The following is a 26041-nucleotide window of genomic DNA, read 5'->3' on the forward strand; positions in this document are numbered from 1 at the left end:
AGGGATGGAAAACCTAAAAAAATACTCGCTCCGCTCTCTGAATGTTGTCAAGCAGCTTTTCTACAAAATAGCCAGAAAAAACAAACACAATATTGTTGAAACTGCTCATTTTTTTTTCACAGTAAATAGATGGTTTATTATTTATGGAATGGTTTATTACTAATTGGACCCACTTTGCTCACATTGGGCTGTATGTGGCCCTTTAAATGAGTTTGACACTGTTGCTCTACACAGTCTCGCTGCAGCTTTTTGACTCTTCCTGGTTCACATAGTTCATATATGCAATGATCTATTCATCATCATCATCAATATTATAACTATTATTATTATTATTATTATTATTATTATTATTACCTATTTTTGGTGTTTGAGCTTGATTACGTTCATCCCTGTAGAGTTTCTTTGTTGGTAATTTCCACACTTCCACAAACTCACTGCTGCTGGTTCCTCTTGTGTTATAGATTTTAATTCACTTCAGCAGAACACATGTATTGTGTAGGGTATTTTTTTTTTGGGGTGGGGGGGGGGGGGGTTGGGCACTTCTGAGAATGTGCCATGTGTCTCTACTCAAAGACATTGATCTGTGTGCTGCTGTCAGAAGCTCACTTGCACATCTTCTCTTCCTTCTCTTGTGTTGTGTTGAAATGAGAGCGTTTCTATAGACAGGAAGGAAAAGGCAACAACGAAGCATGTTTAGATGCGGTCCCTCTGATCTCACATCCTGTATATTTATAGTTGTTCTTTTTAACATACATTCTGTCTCTTTCTCGTCTTGCTCCCCTTTCTTTCTTTCTTTCTTTCTTTCTTTCTTTTTTTTTTCTTTAATGACCATGAAGCGCTGACATTATTATGGGCCATTGGTGAACCTCAGAAAAGCAGATTACACAGAGGGAGGCAGCCTGGTGGAGATGTGGGCCCGGCTCAGGCCAGCGTGGATTATGATGTGGACTCTAATCCAGAGGGATGGACAGAGAGATTGAGGGTTAAGGGATTGGGTGGGCTCTGGGCTCTGGGCTTTGGCCAGGTGGGCTCACTACAGGCAGCCATGGTGTCTGTATTTATCATGTTAAAATACAGTATAAAGGGACACAAAGATGAACCCACAGTTAGAAGGATATTTGAAGTCTGAAGCATGAGGTCTTTGTTATATTGTCTCTTTGCAGTGCTAGAAAAATGAAGAAGGGTCCTCGACAAGTTGCAGAACCAAATCTATTAAAATACTCTTATTGTCCAACTAACAGTGAAAAGATTATTGATTTACTATCATAAGAAAACCAGTCGAGAAGTTTGAATTGGGTGATTTGTTGTGGCATGACTCTACACCATCAGAGAGGTAAAACATACCTGGTTAGTATTTTTGCCGTGATGCAAACGCTTTGGAGTAAAAAAAAATGGATGCTCAGTTTGGATAGTGAATATAAAAAAGAAGCGTAATATTTCATATAGAGTGAACAGTGCTCTCTATTTCGTTAACCCTCACACACAGTTTATATTCAGACTATTCATCATCATCATCATCATCATCATCATCATCATCAATCACAGATTAAACAGCAAGATTATAATCCTTAATGGCGCGTTGAGAGACTTTATTCTTCAGTTTTTACACTTTTTTTGTGTTTATGGAGAAAAACAACAACAATTGTATTAAATGTGAACAACCATATTTTGTATTTTTGAATAAATATGAGTCAAATATTTTCAAAATAAAACGTATTTAGTAAATGTACAAATGTAAAAAAAAAAAAAAAAAAAGAAAGAAAAAAGGGGGTCAAATTGTACCCATGAACAGTTAAAACACACCTTAGTTAGTATTTTTGTCTTGATGCACATATTTTAAAAAAACATACTATTTTAATATGGAGTGCATAAATCTCCATTTCACATAAAGATGCAGACATTAATCATACATATAACTGTGGTAAATGTTTTTTAGAGTTACTCTTCCTTCTATATTAAGATAAAAAACCCTAATTTTGACCCTCTTGCCCCCCTACCAACACCCCCTCCATTTAAGCACCACCTTACTGAAGAAAAAAAAGAAAAAGCAAGGCCTCACTCAGCAGCACATGGAGCCTCCTCCTCCTCCTCCTCCTCCTCCCTATTCACTCCCTCCCTCCCTCCCTCTTTCACTCCCTCCCTCCCTCCCTCCCTCGCCTGTTTGCAAAGGGGATTACGGATGGACGCAAAAAACTGCAGCCCGTTACCGGGTCCTGCAAACGGCATAGGGATAATCGGTCTGCCCGTGTCCGGCACCACCACCACCACCACCACCACCTGCAAGGCTGCGAGGAGGTAACAGGGGCGTCTGCGACCACCACGATGGAGTAAAACTAGCGGACGATGGATACATTTATTACCCCCGAGGCTAAAGCGAAGAAAACAAGGCGAAAGAAGGAGCGGACACACACACACACACACACACACACAGACAGACAGTAGAGGTGCCATATTGACACAGTAGTGAGCGACAACGTGTGTGTGTGTGTGTTTGTTTTTGTGTGTTTTTTGTTTTTGTTGGGCATCAGCTGGGACCTTGAACGCCTCATGACATGTTCGAGTAAGTGGCTCAATGACAGTCTCACCGCTAAATGATGATGATGATGATGATGATGCATATGTTCCTCTCTCCAATTAGTCACACCTTATAATAATTATCACTCATAATAATAATAATGATAGTAATGATATATGTAGTTTATATTAAGGCACACAGGTGTAAATATAACCGTGTAAAGCTGATAGCAACGTGTTTACACCCAGCCTGCTTGCATGCATGTATGTCTTTCTGTCGGTGGTCCCACTCCCCTCCTCTCCTCTCTTCCACTCCCACCTCCTCTCCCACCCTGTTTCTCTGAGCACAACAGCCTGCCTGCATGCATGTCTTTCTGTCGGTGGTCCCACTCCCCTCCCCTCCTCTCCCTCCCTGTTTCACAGAGCGTAACAACCTGCAAGCATGCACAGCTTTCTAATTGAGTCAGATCATTCCTCCTGACCTCTCATTTTCTTTGTCGTTTTTTATTGTTTCCTCCTTTAATGAGCTTACTAGACCGGCTTGTTTTGCCTAGCTGGGAAAGCTAAAGCAGTTAGCTGATGCTCAGTTTTAAGTTTAGCATTGACGTGTGACAGACAGGAGCTCTGATGGTGTCAATTGTAAGGAAAATAACCAGATATGAAACATGAAAGCGTGATCAGATGTGCAGTTTTAACAACTAGGGCATAAATACTCTGTTTTTAAAACTACTATAAAACAATGAGAGCTGTACAGACGATGATGGTAGTGTCAATTTAAGGAAAACAAATAAACATAGTAGTAGCTTTATCATTATACTAAGTGTTAGATAACAATATAACGAGATTTAGATAGCACTAGATAGACATAAGAACATTTAAGACAATTAAAAGCCATTAAAGACATGAATAAAACATTGATAATCTATAAGGGCAACACAGTGCAATATAAAAAGATGCAAACAGCAGCAGTGCTTGTTGTAACAGTATAGCTGTATGTGAACAATTGAAACCATTTAAGGCACTTTTATATTATTACACAAAGATTTTTGATTTGTGGTCCTCCAGTGAGGGTGTGGGGGTCAGTGAGATCAAGAAGAAGATGTTTGTTTTAGTCTTGTAGTGTGTGACTGAAATGTCCTGTATCATATTTATTTTTAACCAACGTAATTAACAACAAGGGTCTAAATACTCTCTTTAAAACTAATATGTAAAAGTAGCTAGTCTTAGTAAAGTTGAAAAGAAGTCTGTACACACTTATTGCAATCTGTGTGCATCGTGGAGGGAAAAAGGATTAAGATAGATCAGAGGTCTTTAATTTACACCACCTACAGTTTTACGTTGGAGGCCCCTTGTGTGAGTCAAGACTGGGAGAGTATTTGTAACTAACGGCGGTATAAACCAGAGAAGGTTTGTGTCGAAATGTTTTCTGGCTATGCTGTCGGGATTTAAAGACATGCTGACACAGATTCACATCAGTCGTTGGCCTGGTCACAACAAGCCTATTTACAGCTCCCACGTACGTTTACCTAAAGATAGCTTAATGCCACACTAGTCATAATGCCTCTCTCTAATTAACAAAGCAGGATTTGATAATGTAATATTTCGTGAGGTTATTTTCTTATTTTAAAAGAAACCTTGGTGAAGTATAGGGATGGATCCCTGGAGATGGACTCTTAGCTCATGTTCTTACTCTCCTGTCACTGACAACTGCAGCCAAGTTTACAGGTATGAACTGGACTCATCTTTTATTTTGGTTTAGTTTTTAATTTAATGTAAAAGCTGCTTTGAGAGAGACCAAGTCAAAAGGAGGAGGAGGGGGGGGGGGGGGGGGGGTGCGCTATCGTACAGATTGTTTGACATTGATTTGAATTCACCAGCTGTGCACCTTATGTATATTTCTCCATTTTAAAACAGATTTCACCCTGTTTAAAGGACAGGTTTGCAATTTTTCCAGTTAGTCTTAAAGCAACAGCCAGGTGGCCTAATGATCATTGAAACCAGTTTTTCTTGCCGTGATCATTCCTCACGTCGATCTTTGACTAATCAAAGAAATAAATATAGCCAAACTAGGCAAGTTGGATCTAGAAAATGAAACCGAGACATAAATAAACATCTGTATCTCATCACGTTTGTACCACAGTCGTTTTCTTTTTTACCTGCCTGAACAAATCTTCTTCTTCCTCACAAACTAACCCAAAACGGTGTTGCTAGGCTCTAACATGACCAGGCTCCTTTAGCACCCGGAGCTGAGCCCTTTGTTCCTCCACTCAGGGTGTCTGAAGTGTACCTCGGACACATTTTAAGGCTCGGTGCTCGCTAAAACTTCTGTAGTAGTTTTCCACTAAGCTAGAGGTCCTTGGATAGTGTGGTCTCATTTAAAAAGCAGGTCAGACGGGTAATTTGTGGTATTTCATGTTTTAACTTGACATCCATGTCTTAAGCTTTTTGTATATTTTATCTGTAACTGCTAACCTTTTATTTATCTCTCTGCTAAAAAAGTGATAAATGTGGGCCGCTTAATATGACTCAGACTGCTGAAGCTTCCATGTAAGCTTCAGATAACCTTTTTAAATGCATTTTTATACAAAATGACACAATGCTCAATTTTGAAGAGGATCTTTTAATAGCCAAGTATGAAGAGGAGGAATGATTACAGTGAGGAAAACTCTCTTTCAGTGCTTATATAGACACCTGACTGCTGCTGTAAGACTTGAAAAATTACGAACCCGTCCTTTTTTAAATTTGATCATTTCACATACCAATTTCAGCCTCCCGTTGAAGGTTGAAGATTGATGCAATTAAGTTGTTATCAAGTGTGGAGAATTGTTTGTCTTCACCACTCAGCATAAATGAATTCATCATTGAGGGAGTGACAACATGGCAGCTGACGTTGACGCATACATTAGTCACAAAACGAAGGTTAACGCGGAGATAGTTTGAGGACAGAGAGGATTTTGGCATGGTGGGGAGAGTAGTCGGATGTGATGAACTAATGAACTCCAGGTTTCATTAATAAAATAATTACCTGGAGGAGCCTAGAAGGAGTCACTGCGTCATGCTGTGGAGCGAACGAGCAGAGCAATTCATCAAGTTGGCAACTCTCCCAAGTGTGGAGTTTACAGATTTAAAGCGAGCTGCTTAGGATAAATGGAGTGCACGCTGATAAATGGCTTTGTGTGTGTGTGTGTTTGCCGTCGACTGATTGTGAACGCAGTGGTTTGTTTTTACTTATAAAGGAATGAGGTGACCCTGTGGGGGCTGTGTTGTGGTGTAAACATAGCCATCTTCACAGGTCGCCAACCTGAACATTAGATGTAGATGTTTTGGCAGCAGGAGGAAGGCTGACCCTGCTGATGACAGTAGAGGTTGAACCATGTCGGACACCTTTTAGGTCTATTAAATTCAAGAGAGGTTGATGGGGTTTTTTTTAGCTTTGGTAAGGATTAAACTAACTGCAAGTCACCCATCAATTGATAGTTTACTTATTTAGTGTATAAAATGTAAAATATGGTACGTTTTGTCTTCAAGCAACCCAAAAGTTTCAGTTTGTGTTCATATGAAATTAAAGTAAGTGTAACATGACGGAAACTTCCCAGTTAATGTAACTCTTTCTTACTTAATCATTTACATTTATGTCAGTTGACTTATCAGTATATTTTGTAATCATTTGAGCAAGTGGACCACACTGTCACCTTAAAGTTAAGACAACTGAGCTGCTTTTATCCTTTGCCTGTTCATGTTTCTATCCGCACAAAAGGATAGTTTAAGGTTTTTTTATGGTTTTATTTGAACAGAGACGTTCTGAAAACAATGATCAGGTGCCCAAATGAGCATTGAAATGACAAAAATACATGCATTTAAAAGTTTATCTGATGATGATAATATGAGGTCTGAGTAAGACAAATTAAGTGGATATCTAAATTTTTTTTTTTTTTTTTTTTTAGTTTAATCTTTGTCAGCTGCAGTGGAAGGATTGTAATTGGATTTTGCCCCTCGTCTCTTATTCTGAGAATGTAATATGAAGGGATCTCTAAGTAGTCCATATGAACAGGAGGAATAATTACAGCAAGAAAAAACAGTGTTGTGTCAGTGTTCATTTAGACACCTGACTGTTGTTTTAGGACATGCTTGAAAAACTGTGAACCTGTTCCTTAAAGACCGTGTAAAGTGAATTCAGACATTTTCTTCTAAACACATTAAATAGGTCATAAATGTATTTCTAAAAAAGGTGTAAAAAGCATTTCAACCATTTAGATTTGAATTGTGGAGCTAGGCTTCACAAACTGTGTTTCAAGATTTCTGTGTTCAGGATTTAGTGGGCGGGTCTGAATCACCGACGCGTTAGCATAAACCCGCCCCTGCTGCTGTAGAGGTATAAATACATTCAGCGCACACTACTACTACTACTACAGTCAGGTAGCCAGTTAGCCGCCGAGCTAGCCGCCAAGTTAGCTGCCGACCTAGCAGCTGAGTTAGTAGCAGAGAGCTCACAGACGTAGCCTCCATGTTTCCGGTAGAGGTGGTGACTTTGATTGACAGGTGACACTTGGTAGGGGGCGGGGTTTCAGCGAACTCGGCGGGCACTCCCACAGCGTTTGGGAGCAGAGAAAGAGGCTGATTTTTACACAACTTTGAAGCTTATTCATATATTTGGCGATTTTTTTTTAATCATTCAAATTTGGCAGGGTGGTTTTCTGTGGTATGTCAAACTCAGAACACATATTTATTCTTACTTTACACAGACTTTAAGTGTGTCAGAAGAAAATCAAATCAAACATTTGTAATTACAGCAAAGACTCCGTAAGAAAACTTCAGTCTCTTATTGTGAAGGACTGTGAGTCCTGTGCTTTGTAGCTACACCCATTGACTAGACGGCCTTTAAATACTTTAGGCTGCTGTATCAGTCAAAATGAGGCCCTGTGTGGCCTCAATTGGTAGTTTGAGATTGCATGCTATTGTTAAATAGGAAACGCCTGCAGTCTTTCTTCACAGCCTGACATTAACGGCTTTACAGAGAAACGTTTTGCAATGAAATATGAAAGAGCAAGCGTGTGTCGTCACCTGCCTAAATCTCTTTCTCTCTCTCTGTTGTCTTTTTCTGTCTCCAGCACGGCCAGTAACTCTCCACGCAGCACCCCCGGCAGCTCTCCCTCCCTGCGGCGCAGGGTCCTTGGGGGTGGAAGGGCCAGTGAGAGTGAAGGAGGAGGAGAGAAGAGCGGTGGAGGAGGAGGCGGATCAGATAGCCCCCTGCCCTCCATACCTTCTGCCTCCTCCCTCACATCCGCCTACCCGATTGCTTCTCGACACTTCAGCCGCAATGCTAAGGTAACTCAGAATATTCATTGTTGAAGGCGATGTGTTGTATCGTGTTAATTTGTTAGCTTTTGTTAGATTTTTATCATATTTACTCAACCTCATCCGAAAGTCAAGTCAAGTTTTGTTTGACTAAGAGTTTTCACATTTAGTTTTATCTTAGTCAAAGAAAACTGTAATGATCTAAGTTAGTTTTGGTTTTAGTCAATAGAAACCTTGGAAATGTCATCAGATAGTCTAGTTGAGTGGAAAATGATAGTTATAGTATATAGTTATTTGACGTTTGAAGTTTTTATCATATCACCGTCTGTGGTGGTGGTGGTTTTGCAGAAAGCGTCTGTTGTGATTGTATCAGTGAGGAAAACACCTAGATATGAACATTTTTAACAGCTGGGGCCAAACACTCTGTACACAGACAATAAAATGATTTGAAACAATTGTTTTTTTTGGGTTGCCCAAAATACAAACTTACTTTTATGTTCTGAACAAAAGAAAAAAAAAGTCTAATAAATAGGAAAAGAATACTGCACACACCCTTATTGCAATCTGCTTGCATTGAAAAAAAGATTAAAATAGATCAGACGTCTAATTTGCACCGCTACAGTTTCATGCCGGCAGCTCTTGTGACACAAACACACACACACACACACACAAACAGATAACCGACACTTGTGTTTACCAACAGTCACTCTCTCACACTTACATACACACTTACATACACAAACTTTGAAGAAAAGGTCTTTTTTGTTTTTTTGTCTTTTTTGTTAATGAAGTAAATAGTTTTTGATCATTTTTATTTGTTAAACTACATTTTAGTCTTTTTTCATCAACAATATCACATGTTGAGATAGTCACTGTTGGTGTTTAATGACGTCAGCGCGTCGCTCGTCCTGTCTTACTCATGAGGAAAAAGGTTGTTGACTAACGTATTTCGTCATAGTTTTAATGATAAAAATGAACATTAATGTCACAGAGGGGCTTTAAACTTCAGATGACAGCAGCAGATAAGCACACAGAGAAGTGAGGCAAAGAGCAAGACCTTAACAACACTCTTCCTGTTCTATGTACAGTGTGATCGCTTATAAGCAACATATCTCTTTCATGTGATCACAGTGAGCATTTCCATGACTAATCAAATATGTTTGTGTCATGTCAAACAAGACTGTTTTATTTCCAGTCTTGTTGTGTGACCTCATCACAAACTCATATCATATCCATGATGACTGTGTAAAGTTTGATAAACATTGACATTTGATAAACAGGCTAACAAACAATTCTGCAAAATGCCCAAAATCTCTTTGTGTGGGGGAAGATTAATTTAGATGTACTGCCCCACATATTTTACATGTAGAAAATGCAGCTCTCCACCTTCATGCTAGTACATTTTCATGCAGATCACATATCTTGAGCAAATGTTCAAAATGTTTATGTATTCTTGTTAACTTTTCATTGTAGCCACATGCACTCTTACACTAGTGACTGTTCCTGTTAGCAGACAGTAAAGTGTTAGCATGTTTGCTCTATGTAAATTTACTCAGATGGTGTATCTATACTTCTTTGTGCCTGAGGGTTGTGTTTAAGCTTTCACAGCTCATCGCCATAAGAAGAATAGCTGATATTATCATTGCAGCTGGTCAGTCACACATATCTTTTTTTAAAATGGAGAAGTGCTGATAGTGTTGACACCTCTGAAAACAACAAAACCTCAAGGTTAGATATGGACTGGATTGGCAGAATCATGCATTACAAAAAGTCAGCTACTTTACCAGAACCATGAATGCTCATATAGTCCTCTTATCTGGGTTAAATAACTTTCTACTGTTTATTGTTACAGAGAGAACTGAATACTGTTCACTAAAATATAATGTTCTTTTCTTTACAGAAAATGCAGAGCTGGTACAATGTAAGTATACATTAACAGCCCCTCATTATGCATTTTCACTCCAGGGCACTTTACTCAGCTGATGTTTGTTTGATTGTAGTTCCTGACGGTTACAACTGCACATGTTAAAATGCTGCTGAGGAGTATTATTGTTTGTGTGGTAGATAAATACACTGTTTCTCTCACTTGCTTCACCAAATACTCCAATGTAGCCCAAGGCTATTGGCTGTAGTGGGGTAGAATACTATGTTCTCTTTTGTATCTCTTGTCCTCTCCCTCAGGTCCTCAGTCCCACATACAAACAGAGGAACGAGGATTTTCGCAAACTCTTTAAGAAACTTCCTGATACAGAGCGACTTATAGTGGGTGAGTTAGTTATGTCAGAGACATGTTGGTATACAGAGTTCAAAGTTAACTTTTCTTTGTCCATCAGCCAAACAGATATTGACAATTCAAATATTACCAGCCACTCAAAAGATTGATATTGTGTTTTTTTTGGCTAGTGATTAAAGCAAATCTAGCAGCCGCTTGCATATTCTACCAGAAATTGGCTTGTGGCTGCTGCTAATTTTGTTGGCATATATTAAATGTATGCATACGTATGTTTTACACCAATGTGGAGCGAACAATACCTGTGTCACCATACACTCAGCAGACCCTCTCACTTAAAAATGACTCCTGATACTAATGCTACTGACAATTTACCTCTTTTCTTTTCCTATTTCTTTCCTCAGACTACTCTTGTGCCCTGCAGAAGGACATACTGCTTCAGGGACGCCTTTATCTGTCGGAGAATTGGCTTTGTTTCTACAGTAACATCTTCCGTTGGGAAACCACTGTAAGCCACGCACGCACTGTGTACACATTCGCATTGGCACAGGCAAACACCTGCCTGTTGTAACCTGGTTAATGTCACACCTGCAATCAGATAAGAAGTCCTTTTAATGCACTTGTTTGCAGATCAATATAGATACCCGCAGCCACGTGGCGAGATAAGAGTATCGCACAGAGAAATACGCACTGAAGCATACACACAGTTAACCTCTCGTCTTCTCCTCTATTCAGATCACTATCCTGCTGAAAGACGTGACCTCTATGACCAAGGAGAAGACGGCCAAGCTCATCCCGAACGCCATCCAGATCAGCACTGACAATGAGAAGGTCAGACTCAAGCACAAATAACATGATTTACTCAACAAGTAAAGACTTATTTCTGTAGTTATGAACACATTTTCGATCCTTTTACATTTTAAGTGAAATACTGCAACAAAAGCAAGAAAGCGCTTGCTATCGATGCTGTTTACTTCAAGTAATCGTTTTTTTTGCCTGTGTAGCAGTATGAAATGAGCTGACTCAACTGTATCTCCACTTACAATGACAAAGCAAACATCCCAACGGAGAGAAACCATCCGTCAAATCCAGCCTTTTCTTTTTTTTTTTTTGTCTTTCTAATGTCTCCTTCCTTCCTTCCTTCCTTCACTCCCAAACACCGTCCTGTCCCGCTGATATTCACCCTCTCAGCACTTCTTCACATCTTTCGGAGCAAGGGATCGCAGCTTCATGATGATTTTCCGTCTGTGGCAGAACGCACTGATGGACAAGGTACATCCTCCTCTTCCACCCTCCTGATGGTTTTTACTGTTGCCCGATGTGACACGGACTGTAGTTACCCTCTCAGAATAGCACGCACAGTGTCAAGAAGCAGGAGATGGCTTGTGAGAACATTTTAAATGACTGTTATTTGCTGAGTTTGAACATAGAGATTTATTTGGATGGCACTGGTGCAGAAAAATAGCAGCTGAGTTCAGCAATTGGCAGCCGACCACACAGTGAAACTTTATGTGCAGTGGAAACATTACAAGTCAGTCTGTAGACACAAGGGTGTCAAACAAAACACTAAGTAACAATCATCAAATGCTCCATTGTGAAAACAGTGTTAATAGTGTTGATTTTAAACTTTGTGTGATTATATGATTAATTAAAGTTATCATAGTGGTCAGAAGAATTCAACGTTATAAAGCACAATTTAAAAGTAAAACAGCAACACCAAAAATATGATGATTGACTATTTAAATGTCATTGAGTGTGATCCTTTTAAATGTATTATTCATGAGAGACAACACATGTTAATTATCATTGATACCATGTGGCATATTGATCAAAAGATTATGTTCCATCTGCAATCCTTGAGCTGTTTATACGTTAAAACAAAACAGCCTCAACAGGACAACATCAAGCCACATGTAAGAGGATACAGCGTTAATCAATGGAAACCTGATTAAAAAACCATTACAGGAAGGATACATACAAGTACATTAAACAATCAGAAGCTGACAATGGCCGACCAGACCAAACATCACAATGAGGCACAAAGCTATTATCTTACAAACAAGGACACACACACACACATTAGACATGATCACATATAGCATGCAGACTACACTGAAGGACAGAGCTTTTATCTGCTGCATTATCTCTTTCCTCTCTGGTTGGATGTCCTCATTTTTAATCTGTCAGATCAGACGGCCCTAAGTGCCACCTCATTAAATCTTGTCATCCTGTCAACAGTCACAATTGATTGGTTCTCAATGCTCTTTGAATGCTAATCAAAACCCTTGCATTATATTACATGACAAACAGTACTGCTGTATCTAGATAGCAGCAACATAATCATTTGTCTTTGTGTTTGTTTTGCAGTCTCTGTCCCCCAAAGAGCTTTGGCACATTGTGCACCAGTGTTACGGCACTGAGCTGGGCCTCACTAGTGAAGATGACGACTACGTCTCCCCCACTGCCGAACATATGAACGGCTTACTGTGAGTGTTCATGTGTAAAAAGCACACTAATATAGGGTGTGGTGCATGTTACTTTAGTGCCTTTTTGATATATAAATGGATACTTGTTAACACACTAAACACAAGTGTGTGCAGTTTGTGTTGGTGTGATATTTGAAGTTGTGTATGATTCATCACTATGAAAATGAAAAATGTTTTCGTGCTGCAACCATCAGTCAGTTGGAAAAAGTCCAAATTCTCTAATTCCATCTTTTCAAATGTGAATATTTAGTCCTCTATGACAGAAGACAGCAAAGTTAAATATCTTTGTGTTGCGGACCGCTGGTCAGAACAGAAGATGTTTTAAAATGTCAGCTTGGTCTTTTGGGAAACAGTGATGGACATTTTTCACCATTTTCTGACATTTTATAGACCAAACAACTAATCAGATTAAACTGTAATGTAATATAATTATTAATTGCAGCTCAGGTACATTTGTTTTATTATAATTATAGTTATATTATAATTAATTTTTATCCAATGGTCCAATTTAAACAAAATACTATGTATAATTAAGTGTCTCTTTCTGTGCGAGAGATGAGAATTTGGTTTTCTGCAATTAACATTTAAGCCTCTGTGATGTAATACCTAACCCTCCTGTTTTCTTCCTGGGTCAAAATTGACTATAAAGCATAAGGTGTAAATTATCACCCAGCAAACTCCATTCCTACTTTATTATCTCAGTCTTTATACATATTTTTGGAAATTATGGTCAATAGTTCTGATTTAAATGAAATCATACCTCAGTTTTGAGTTAACTCTTGTTGGCCTCCCAGGAGGGCTAACTATAAAAAAGGGAGGAATAGAGAAAAGCTTCAAAACTTGGGTTGCATGCATGTGCAAATACTATCAGATAAGCTGATATACATGCAGCTAGAGGGGTTTGGTATGCTCTCTCTTTAACCAAACAAATAGATCCTCACTAATTAGTAGACAGGGATTGATTATGTGTTGTTGTTTTTTTCAGATCTTATAAAATTCATTAAGTTTATGAATTAAGAGTTTTTGATGTCAACAACTGTAATAATTGCATTCAACCTGGTCTGTTAAAGATTCCCTACCTCTGTCCGTATGTTCTCTAACAAACACTTGGCTCTTTTTCTTTCTCTCACACAATGTGACTTTATTTGTGTGTCTCTGTTTCACTCGCTCTCACTTCCTCTCCCTCCGTTCCCCAGGCCAGGAGACGAGTCAGTATCGGTCACAGATCTACTAGACCTGAGCTCAGTGTCGGTTCCCTCTATGGGTAGCTCTCCTCCGCCCCTGGTTCCCTGCAGTCCGACCAGCCTTTCCTCAGCTACCAACCTCGGGGGCCCGTCACCTTCGTCCTCCGCGTCCTGTCTGCCCATAGAGGTTCCTTCCTCATCTGGACGCAGACTCAGCTCCGACCCCCTCGAACCCAGCCCGCCCAACTCCCACAGCTCGCTGCCATCCACCACTCCCACCAACACTTCTATCTCTGCTTCGGCCTCTGCTTCTGCATTTGTGAGTTTTCTTCTTAACATACACATGTCCCTCCTACACTCCTGTCCACACAGTTCAGTAAACACAGTTCTGTTTTTATTTTAATTTTAGTGCAGTGTGATCATTGTGCCATGGGTAGATGTGGAGGAATCTGCGTTTGTGTTATGTGCAGTATAGTTAGCAAATAGATAACAGTGTCTAGGCAGCTATGATTCAGTTTATATTGGAAATCTGATAATATCCAGGACAAGCTGGCATTAGTAGAGCTGAGTGGTTGATTTTTAATATTAACATGAGCAGCAATTGTTGGTCTTCATCAGCTGTTTTGAAAGATTTATGACTCAGTAAACCTGGTTCTGTCTGTACTTTACCTTGTTTTTCATTAACTGACTTTACATAACTGTACTTGATTACAGAAATACATCAAATATATCATCTAGGGAAGCCGTAATGTTTGTTTCTCAAACATGGAGATAATTTGGTATTTTTCAACATTTTAAACACAAAGGGCAGCTAACTCATATAATTAGTGTAAAATGAAATATGTCATTATACAAATGGACAAAGCATGAAATACAAGATCTACATTTAGTATCTAATGATGTGAAATATTGTGTAGTTGTCTTGTTTGGCTCTGTGTCCAATCAGTTCTGCTCATGAACAGCTGCTCTAGTTGTTTTCCCTGCAGTCTTGATCTTGATACGGGCAAATCAAGCCCAAGCCAAGATAAAGTGAATAAATGGAGCGCTGTGTTGACTGAGCCGGTTTCACATTAATTGCGCGGCTGCAGTGGTATGTCTGCTCAGCATCAACACGAGGTCAACCCAGCTGAGGCCTCTTTCCTCTCCAGTCATATGACAATGGGGTGATTTGGCTACAAACCTCTTGCTAACTGTCTTCTGGTGTGCTTTCTCGCCTCTCTCGCTGCATCAGAACCTGGAAGAGGGTGGCGACAGCCTGTCCGAGTCAGCCAATCACATGCTGCCCCCGCCATCCACCAGCCTGGGAAACCTCTCCTCACTGGACATCACAAATGACGAGGAACTGCCCACAGACCCCAGCAACTCCTCCGACACGCAAGAAGAGAGTAAGTGCTGTTTAAGTATCTAACCACCGCGAGAGCCCAGTAAAATGGAGAACGCAGGAATCATAAGACAGTTAAAGTGTTACTAACAAATTGATTATGTTCTTCATGAATCATTTTACTTAGCTTGTCTTTATGTACTATGCAAGTAAATGTTATTATAGTGACTTCTGTTATTGTTTCCGTCCTCCTGGTCAAACAGTGTATAACATCTTTAATGTTTAACACTTATTACTGTGTTATCGCTCCCGACTTTTCAGCTTTCTACATCAACAGTTATTACAGGAAAGCTTGTTTGTTTTTTTTTTTAGACATGACTGTGTAGTGTTTTACGCCCTGAACTAAATCAAAGAATTTCCTTGAGGGCTTATGTTCACCACAGCTGAAAATAACTAACTGTTATTAAATTGTGCATGCTTTTTTTTTTTTTTGGTGCTGTCAGATGATTAACCAGAAATGACCTGGAAGGTGACAAGATAATGATGTGTAAATGCTCTGGGATTAAATATTAAACAGAGAGCACATTTCAGAAGATTTGAATGTGCAAACCAGAGCCTGAACTCATTCAGTGATAAGCAAATACATTCAGTAACTATCTCTGTTTCCACTGAAAACATTTGGAACCACAGCCACAGCTTTGTTATCACTGCTAGAGTAAGTGTGATTATTAAAATGACAAATTTCCCTCTTACACACATCAACGTGTTCAGATGCATACTTTGGGAAAGATTGGACAGGATCAATAACTCTAAACACTTCAACCAACAACTAAAGGATCGAATCATTACTAAAATAACATAAAAAGAATATTACGCATCTATTTTTAATAACCTTTTTTATTCTATCTCCGGACCTCCAGGTGAAGTGGAGTCATTTTGCGCTGACCTGAACGGGCGGCTGCACATCAACTCTGTGGTCCGCATGAGTGTAGACAAGCTGCACGACCTGCTCTTCTCTGCAGACACTCACTTTATCCAGCACCTCTTCTCACAGCGACACTTCACCGGTATGTAAAGCGCACACACACACACACACACACACACACACACACACACACACACACAAATACATAATCTCATGCACAATTGAGTTATATTGTCTAATCTGGTTTTTGGCCCTATGTTATCAAGTTCTCTCTAATGATGAGAAACTTTATTCAGCTTTTTGATGTTCCTACATTTCCAGGAATGCATTTTTTTAGTTAGAACTTAGTCAGAACGTGTATTAACTTGTTGCATACCTTAAAGGTTAACAGAGCAAGTTTTTCCTGTTGATGCAGCGACGGTTATGGGCCCAGTGTTTGTTGTCACTCTGTAGCTTACTGGACTGTGGATGCTGCTGTCAGTGGAAATATCACTTTCATTTTTAATTTCACTAAACTACCTGATGTATCTGATGTTTTTACTGATTGATGTTTTAGATTACCCATTTATGCAGTATACAGCAGGGCCCAAAAGTTTTAGACCAGAATGAAAATCTTGGAAACAATCAGAAAATTTGAAGACTCAGAAACATTTAGAAATACAAGAGGCCACGACATGTGAAATGAAGACAGATTCTGCACTATTTCTAGGTCAGCAATCCAATTTAAGCAAATTTGTGCTTAAATTGTACAAAAGTCCAGGTTTATTTGAGTTGTATCCTGTCCAGTGAAGCTTTCAGATGACACTCAGGTGGATTTGATCTACATATCAGAGGCTCATTCAAGTAACAGTAGCAGTGTTCGCTTGTTATACATATAGCTCAATGCTTTCTAAATAAAAGTGTGATAGTGGGAAACCTGGCGTTATATTCCCAACTGTTGACTCATCAACAACCTTGCATACTTGGGAACAGTCAGATTGTTACTCTCAGCATCAAATTATGGCTAGGCTAAAGGTTTCTAAAGAGCCAGTGCATGGAGCTGGAACCGGATCAGTTATATCCAGACCACGATCAGGCATGTCAAGAGCGACCACACTATCATAAGGTCAATACATGAAGCTTAGTTTAACCTGAGAGAGAAAAACAGCTTCATCATAGATACAGAATTTGCCAAATAAAGAAAGGGAGACGAGTAGCTGTTTCCAAATCACTTCTCAGGAGGAGAAAAAAGAAATACCAGCATTTCACAGGTGGATGACTGGGGAAAAAAGTGATTTACTGATTTGAGATTTATGGCAGTAACAGAAGGTTGCGTGTGAGGATTCGAACATGAGAGAGAGAGGGAGAGAGAGAAAGATGTTGCAGTGTGTCAAACCAGCAGTGTAACATGGTGGTGGGAATATTCATGTTTGGGGGTGTTTTGCCTTCTCTGGAGTTGGACGCCTGCACCCTATTGACCAAGGAGAAGTACCACTCTGTTCTTCAGTTTGCATTTTGAGGAGTAACGTTCATATTGCTGCAGGATAATGACCCCAAACACTTGAAATTTAAAATCCAATTCAAAATAACTTTATTTATCCAGTAGGAACTTCGTAGGTGTAAAGTTGTCAGTGTATACACACACCACATAATGACAAACACAGATTAGACAACATACAAGCACAGCACCAATTAAGTGTGCTTGAATATGTCCACAGATAAATGATGGTAATATATGAAGGGAAGCACCAGAGCTTGTTAAGGCATGAGTGACTCTAATGAACACACCTCAAACCAACAAGAACATGTTGAAGACCAAAAAGACTGTTGTTGACCTCAATCCCACTGAACATTTATAGAGGGCCACTTGAACACTGAGAAAGTCGATTATTACAAGAAGTTGTTTAGGGGAGACTAGCCAGCCTGCATGCTGTCATTAAGGCAAAAGATGGACATAAACAATACTAGACAAACAAAATGATTCATCCACATTTGTTTTTCAAACATTCAACTTTTACGTTGTTAAGCTGATCTAATTATTATTATTATTATTATTATTATTATCATTATTATTATTATTATTATTATTTGTAATGAAAAAAAGTATTACAAACAAATGCAAATGAAAGAAGTATCTTGACCAGTGGTCTCAGGCTTTTGGACCCAGCTGCATTTGTACTGTCACATTTGTCCACAAGAATAAGAAAAAAAAATGTAACTGTGGAAACTGTTCTTTTTTTTTTTTCAATTTTATTTTCAAAGTAGTTTCGTTATTCTTGTGAAGCTTCTGCGCCACTCGGTCCGTGCATGTCCGGTACAAATGTGATGATTTCAAAACTGAAGCACTTCTTAACCCCCACCACTCAGAGACAAGCTGTAGCCCACTGTAACAAGCCACTAATGAGCGAGCCACACAAGTGGTTTACGCTGGGTTAACCATCCTCCATCACTAGTTGGTTTGTTTTTTATCCACAGCCCTGCGTCGTGACTTCATAACAGTGAGTTCAGTAGGGCTGACATTTGAAGGCATCTTTGCATAAATGGACTGGAGTGTCTATTTTGGAGTTTTTTTCCTGTAGTTTAAATGAGGACAGAGTTAAAGCCATGAAGTTGGCCTGTGGCTACCCTGTTCAGAGGCCCTGCCTACTTGGGAACACTGTGCCGCTCTAATTGGGGCATTTCTTTCTTTCCTTTCTTTTTATGAAGGAGCATGTATTTGACCCTCTTTTACTCTCTCTCTCTCTCGCTCTCTCTTTCTCTTCACCCCGTTGGAATCTTGTGGTCTCTTTCTTTCCATTCATAAATTCACAACCTCTCGTGTCCTTTCGTGCTCTCATTTTCACAAAATCTCTTGGGACTTAGTGTCTCTTGTTCTCTCGTGACTCGCTCATGTTCTCTCTCTCTCTCCTCTGCGTCTCTCAGACCTGTCGGTGGGCGAGTGGCAGCAGGACAGCAGCAGTGGGAATACCAGCCGTGTGCTCAGCTACACCATCGCCCTCAACAACCCCCTCGGCCCCAAGACTGCCCCTGTAGTGGAGACGCAGGTCAGTCCTGAACAAACACAGGCCTTTCTTTTTTTTTTTTTTTTTTTTTTTATTTCATCAGTCAGCACATTCAGCACACAGACTTTGTTTAGCAGCAAGTAACTGAACAGGAACTTGAACTGAAGTGGAGCTTCCTCTGGCGTCTTTTTCAAGTCATGACTGCGAAAGTAGTGTCTTCTAAATTTGACTTTGTGTTTGTTCCAGTTCGTATTTAGAAGAGTAGATATTACATCTTTAAAGTGATAATCAAAATGAATAAAAATACATTTACACACCCTAAAAAAACAAATGAACATTTATTTCAGAAATGGCAGGTATATCATTAGTATAAACATCCTCTCTTACCTTCATTTAGAAGATACTAATATCCAGTAAATGTTCGCGTCATTGCGTCTTACTTTTAAAGTATTGATCCAATTTTCCCTCAAAGTGTTTTGCATAAATTATTTTCAAAATGAATTATTCACAATGTCCATAGCACTCAAGTTAATTCCTTTGTGGTGGAGCTGCACTGCTGCTGAATGCACACAAAGCAGAAACTGACTGATTTAATGTTGTCTGTACAGAGGAAGTAGTCTTTTGTTTTGACAGCTCAACAATTTTAGATGGTATAAGTTTTATTATTGATTTATTTTCCCCTGAAACATAAAAGAAAAACCAAATAGCAACTTCCAGTTAATCATCAGTCAGAGGCCAAAACTTACAGAAGGCTCAGTTGAGGGTTTGTTAGGTATCACAGGACACTAACACGTTTTAATACCGGTGATGACTGTCCACCTCCGACTTTTATTCCCTCCTCTAGACGTTGCATAAGAACAGTGCCAAGGGCGAGTGCTACGTGGTGGACTCGGAAGTCATCACCTCAGGCATCCCCTACCAGGACTACTTCTACACTGTCCACAGATACTGCCTCACCTCCATCAACAAGCACAAGAGTCGACTCAGGTGGGTTTGTTGTCTCTTTTTTTTTTTTTTTTGTCACAGGGTTTGTCGTTAACGCCGAGCTCACGAGTAAATTGTCAAAATTCAGTCAAAACAGAAGAGCCACAAGTAGAGAACCATCATACTCAAGATTAAAGTCATTTTTTAACGTGTTGCTCTCGATGGTAGATCCTCATACTGTGGCATCACTGATAATATATACAACAACTGAAACAACTTTTGGTAATTTATATTTAGATGCTACAGTTAACAGTTCTGTGATTTGACAAAAGGCCGAAATAGGGAGCTGACACATGACTTATAATAATAATTTTTCATTGAGTAAGATAATAGAACATGCAGCAGCACTACACACTTTTGAAACCAGGAACAATGGTGTTACTGTGAACAACAATGGTGTTATGATGTGATTAGGATGAATGTACGTGTTTGTGTTCTGAGGTGCAAAAGAAAAGGAAGTTCAAATGCTGATTGTGGTTAATTACTGATGACCTTGACTCAGCTTGCAAATTTCCTGCAAGAGGAAAAATGACACAGAATTCAACTGAAGTGTTGAGAGGGAGAGGGAGGGAGAGAGAGAGGGAGAGACGTCACATAAAAAAGTTTGATCACTTAACATTTCATCCATAGGATCCTTGTTTATGCACCTACCTTACAGAAAAATAGATGATGCAAACCGTAGCTGAGTATTTAAGTCTCTTACCTTTGAGACCAGAAACTCTCGCTGGTATATTGAATAATCCCATCAGAGCTTTCTCTCCCTAGCTTCATCGAGTCTCCCTTGTTGCTTTCCTTCTATTTAAAAGAAGTCGGTCTTAACGCTAAACTGCTGCTGTTGATCGGCTAAAAATCTTGTACCTGATTTGACTAGACATTATTTCCAGTATAGGTACAGTAGGGTCTAAATATCGTGATGGCAGCTTTTTTTTTTCTCTCAGTACTTCTTCAGCCACAGGAAGAAGAAAAAAAGCAGACACAGTAGTTTCTCTGCTGACTAGTAGACCGTAATGCAATGTAGCCTCGAGACATGTTTCATTTAAATAAGATCTGTGACTGTAACATCCTCAAGTCAAGTGTATTCTGGTCAATCTCTGTTCTTAGTATAAAAGCAGGGTTATTATATTCCAAACCTTGGTGGAGGAATTTCTTTGGAAAACACCAGACAATCAGTTTGCTCAGCCTTCTATACAAATGTGTAATGTAATCATGATTTGGTTGAAATGAATGATAAATGTATGAAGCCACATCACAAAAAAGGTTTATTTGCTTTTTCTTTACACAGAGTGTCCTCAGACATCTGCTACAGGAAGCAGCCGTGGAGCCTGGTGAAAGCCCTGATTGAAAAGAACACCTGGAGCGGTATTGAGGAGTACTACAGACACATGGGTGAGTCACATGGACCGCCTCTTTCGGCATATCACTACATACTCCTGTGGAAACAGGAATGACCTATTAGGCTCATTTCCCTTTTCTTCATAACCAAACACAGATATAGTGAAACTGCCTCAACAGGGAAACGTTTAATACCAAGGCTTGTTGTTTCATGTTACAGTTCACACAGCATGACAGAGCTAGTGAATCTGAGTGTTGGAGTATTAATATAGCTGCAAGCATCATGTACAGAATCAGAATATTCTCATTAAAACCAAGTAGACTTTCATAAGCAGCCAAATATCAGAGAGGATCAGACAGACATCAACAAGTAAATGAGACCCTTGAGACAAAAACTAAACTGAAGAGATGTTCTATTTAGACAGATTAAGGTTTATAGAAACATGAATGAATGTTTTAAACTCATTATTTATCAATCTGGTGTTAAGTACCTGTGTTTCACTACCAAAACATTTGTTAATAGTTTCCTCTAAATTTAACTCCTCTTGTGTTCAGCCGTAAAATATGTATCTTTCAACACATTTTTATTTACAAAAATATATTGAGTTGACTCAAATGCATGTATATGTTCAAACAGAGGCATAGAAGAGCTTAGCCCACATAAGATATGCTATACAGTTGGCAAAACTGCTATTTAAATGACATTTTTTTCAAGTATTTGATGCCAACATTTGGTGCTTGACAGGTTTTCACACTCAAGAGTGACTGACACAATTTGATTGGTACTTCTTTCCTGAAAATGTGTTCTGATTGGATACTCAGCTATATTTAGGACATGCTGTGACAGTTGGGCGGGAGAGCCTGTGTTTGACCTCCATTCTACCCTCCTGGTTTATGTGGATTTTAATTCCTCCGTCTATCTGCTTTCCGCCATGCAGAGAGCGAAGTGTGCAAGCTGGAAACGCTGCTGCAGTCTGAGGTTTCCGTGGTAACCACAGGCGAAGCAGTGGGCGCCGACGCTTCCAAGACCCCGCCGGCCCTGCGCCGACGCAAACGCACCTGCTCTCGACGGCAAGGCGAGAGGGAGAGGGAGAGAGAGGGAGGAGGCATGGGAACCGGAGACCGAGGGGACAGAGGCGTCGGAGAAGAGAGGGACAGGAGGGAAGCCAGTAAGTCAGCCGGGATGAAAGTGTTGAAGCACTTTGGGGCCGATATTTGAATTTCAATCTTTGCTACCAGCTGAAGGTCATGTTCACAAGCTTAAGAGGCTGAATCCATCATCTGTATAACAATGCCCTCTAGTGGTTATGTTTGGAATTGCACAATAGAAACAGAAATGGTCTTTTCCATATGACAAACATTTTTGAGAGTAATAATCTTATTTTACTACTACCATATATACAGTATACTACTAATTTAACATAATTTGACATACTTTACTACTTTACTAGTACTAGTAAAGCTGCCTTGTCTACCACTAAGACTATTTTACTGAATTCGCTATTTTTAGCCTGAGGAATTACAGGAAGAAACTGGAAGTATTAGTGTAGTATTTTTAGGGCCTAGGAAACATTTTTAGATTTTAGTCACGTAAATGTGTTGAAAGCCTAAATCATTGATTTTTTTTTTTGATTTTTTTTGTTCTTAGGTGCTCCTTTTATGAAGCTGGGGGAGCGTTCTCGTGGTGGAGGACAGAACAGTATATCCACCATCCTGCTTATAGTCAGCTTCATGTAAGTTCAAGTGTGTTTTTTCAAGCATGTTTTTTTTCCATTACTGAACAACAGCAGATATTCATACTGTTCTGAACATCCCCCTCTGGCTATTTTCATTTAAGGTAGTTTCCAGCTTGTTTTATGTACTGCACAGATGAATCTTATGTCTCATTCACTCAGTCATGTATAATAATAGAGTGGAAATCAGTTCAGTCTACTCATGAAAACATGTGTGTGCTTGCATTTGGTCCTCCTCCTTCATAATGTGTCTAGAGATGTGATTCAGTAGCATTTCAGCAAATCCAGTATTAAATATGAATCATGTTAAATTTCTTATCCAGTCTTAGGTTTAGGTTTATCTTTCAACAACTGTATGTTAATTAAAGCTAAAAGAACAACTCAAATATGTCGAATCATCTCTTGTTGACAGAAGCAGTTTTTAGTGGCAGCATAAAATCAGATGAGCAGCATAATAGATTGTCTCTTTTTTGGCTGAATAGAAACAGCGGCTGCAGACAGCACATTAACCAGACATCCAGACACTTATCATTTGATCTGTTACTCAATAAACTTTGATTTGCTGCAGCTGGGCTCATCTGCCGTCGGTGATGTCGTGTCATTTTAAACCTGAGACAGTGACGGATGGCTGAAAATGAATAGCCTGCTACTGACATGTTTTTCATTGCTCTTTTATATATATAAAGGAAAAAGAGCAGAGATAAATGGTTTGATCAAATATTTGTCAGTGGCAGAGCTGTTTTATTTGCCAGTTATTTGGGATTCAACATATAAATACAGTTTCACTTCCTACCCGATCCAGTCCCTTGTTTTATTGCATATTTCTAAATAAATTGGTTTTCTGCTGCTTTGGTTCTGTCCACGTGTGAATGCTCCCGTCACTCAGCCGCGTTGGATATCTGTCTTCTGCATACTAACAGCCTCACTTTGCCTTTCTTGCTATCTCTCTTCTTTTCCCTTCCTTTCTGCAATACTTCTTGTCCCATAGGATCTGTATCAGGTACTGTATGAGAGGCTTTGACTTTTTTAATAGCACTGGCTGCACAAATAAATAGTCAGTGAATCATGATTTTCTTACAGGGGATAATCCACCCGTTAAAGCTGAAATGATGCATTCACATGAATTTGGCTTTATTTGAGTGTTTTTTTTTCTTTCTCTCAGTCTTTCAGTAATGTATGATTGTTGATGCTTAGTGCTGAACGGTAAGTTTCAGGAGTTCCTGGCTTTAAACTGAAAATATTACATGATGTCTACATTTGGGCAAAACCTCAGCTCAGCTCAGTAGTAATCTGCAGCGCTGATATTTGTCTCTGGGTGGATTTTTCCTGTAATAAAGTCGTAATGTGTTGTGAGTGAATGGACCTCCTCAGTATTTACAACCTCCTGAAATCATTCTGTCTATTCTCTCCAGGAATAAGACAAGAAAAAAGGCGACGCTCTACAGTTAGACATTAAAAAGCATCACCTCATGTATCGATCTTTTTAGAGGAATTTACTCACAATCAATATGCTGACAACCTTCCCACAGCGCTGCAGTATATAAAGCCTCCTCAGATCAGAGTATGTGTGGCAGCAGTGAGCTCTCTGTTTTATAAAGGATGCATCATGTGGAGGTGCTCTACTTCCACCACCATCGATCTGCGTCTCATCCTATTGATTGTGAATAAATTAATCTAAAACATCAATAAATTAGGTGATTCATTTTGGGGGGGTTTAACAATGGAGTGCTTGACTTGATTCTGGAGAATATAGACAGCTTTTTTCAGTGCAGGAGACAAGCACTTGTTTCCTCTATGAAGCTCTTTTGTTCTGATAGTTTTTTCATTGTTCTTAATGGTGTGTTTCTTTAAAGTTTATTCACCATTTTTAAGGCATTTGTATTCCAGACAGTGAATGTGACAGTTCTCTCTCTCTCTCTCTCGTCAGTCTCGTGGTGCTGGTGGCTCTCAACATGCTGCTGTTCTACAAGCTGTACGCTCTGGAAAGAGCGGCCCATACACTGGAGACATGGCACTCCTATTCTGTTGCTGACAGGTAAACACAGCCCAATGTTTTTCACACAAATATAGCCACTCTATTTTCTCCATCCCTCACTCGGGGGGATCGTGGTGTTAATTGGCGCTTGTCCTCAGGCTCTTAAGAGTTATTCTTGTGGGATTTGTGGTCTAAAATATTACAATTTATCATTACATAACAACAAATCTTGCCTTTTGCAAGTAAAGTAGATGAAAGTAATGTTCTGGCATTATTTTTTATCAAGAAGCACAAAGTCGTTGGTTGTCTTTCTCTAGTTTACTCAGTTGTCTGCAGACGGACTCCTTGCTGTCTCAACCGTGAGATGGCACAAGTGAGCCCAGAGTCAGATTATATACAATACATTATCATGTGAAAGGATGACCTTGTTCTACCATCAGAACAATGTAAGCACAATAGTCACGTCATAATGTGTGTACTATCAGGACAATGGTTAGTCAGTAGATTATAACATACATGATGTTCACTCAATCAGCATCTCATGTAACATAAGTGGTGTCATGGTCAGCAGATTATGACACACACATACACCTAATCATACGACATAGTTGCTCATTTGTTTCAGAGAAGATGAATAATAAGAATTCCCATTACAGTAACTTAAGGGAGAAGTGTGATCATTTGGGAAATAACATATCTGCTTTATTTCTGAGAGCTCGATACCAGTTTTATATCTGCCCAGTGATACAAGGTTCCTCCACTTCCTGCAGTATCCACTGACTTTAATATGAATTAAACAAACATATGTAACGTTTTTATTAGTGAACATTAGACGTGGTTGTAGGTGGATTTTGTTACCGCTGGATGGAGCCAGGTTAGTTGTTTCCCACCTGTTTCAAGTCTTTATGCTAATCTAAGCTAACCAGCTCCTGGCTCCAGCTTCATATTTACTGTACTGAAATGTTTTATTTATTCTAAAGGGAAATTAAAATGAGTGGTTTCAATTTTCTCATCAAACTCTTACATAAGCCAATAAGTGTTTCTCAATATGTCAAACCACTGGTTCAGAAGAATGACTTAA

General features: G+C 39.3%; 1 protein-coding gene across 2 annotated transcripts in view; it reads left to right on the forward strand.

The window, feature by feature from the left end:
* The window catches only part of gramd1a (GRAM domain containing 1A), a 33498-nt gene that overhangs the window by 6407 nt on the left and 1050 nt on the right, over positions 1-26041 (forward strand). For both annotated transcript variants that reach the window (XM_053326916.1, XM_053326915.1), the window contains exons 2-17: positions 7623-7839; positions 9710-9730; positions 9991-10075; positions 10444-10547; positions 10775-10870; positions 11231-11311; positions 12407-12525; positions 13722-14028; positions 14941-15094; positions 15951-16097; positions 18857-18978; positions 19781-19923; positions 21203-21306; positions 22191-22421; positions 22901-22985; positions 24913-25020. In XM_053326916.1, the coding sequence (XP_053182891.1) occupies positions 7623-7839; positions 9710-9730; positions 9991-10075; positions 10444-10547; positions 10775-10870; positions 11231-11311; positions 12407-12525; positions 13722-14028; positions 14941-15094; positions 15951-16097; positions 18857-18978; positions 19781-19923; positions 21203-21306; positions 22191-22421; positions 22901-22985; positions 24913-25020 (2124 nt within the window). The remainder of the gene's footprint in view (positions 1-7622; positions 7840-9709; positions 9731-9990; positions 10076-10443; positions 10548-10774; positions 10871-11230; positions 11312-12406; positions 12526-13721; positions 14029-14940; positions 15095-15950; positions 16098-18856; positions 18979-19780; positions 19924-21202; positions 21307-22190; positions 22422-22900; positions 22986-24912; positions 25021-26041) is intronic.

Source organism: Scomber japonicus, chromosome 10 (genome assembly GCF_027409825.1).
Source record: "Scomber japonicus isolate fScoJap1 chromosome 10, fScoJap1.pri, whole genome shotgun sequence".
Classification (NCBI taxonomy): domain Eukaryota; kingdom Metazoa; phylum Chordata; class Actinopteri; order Scombriformes; family Scombridae; genus Scomber; species Scomber japonicus.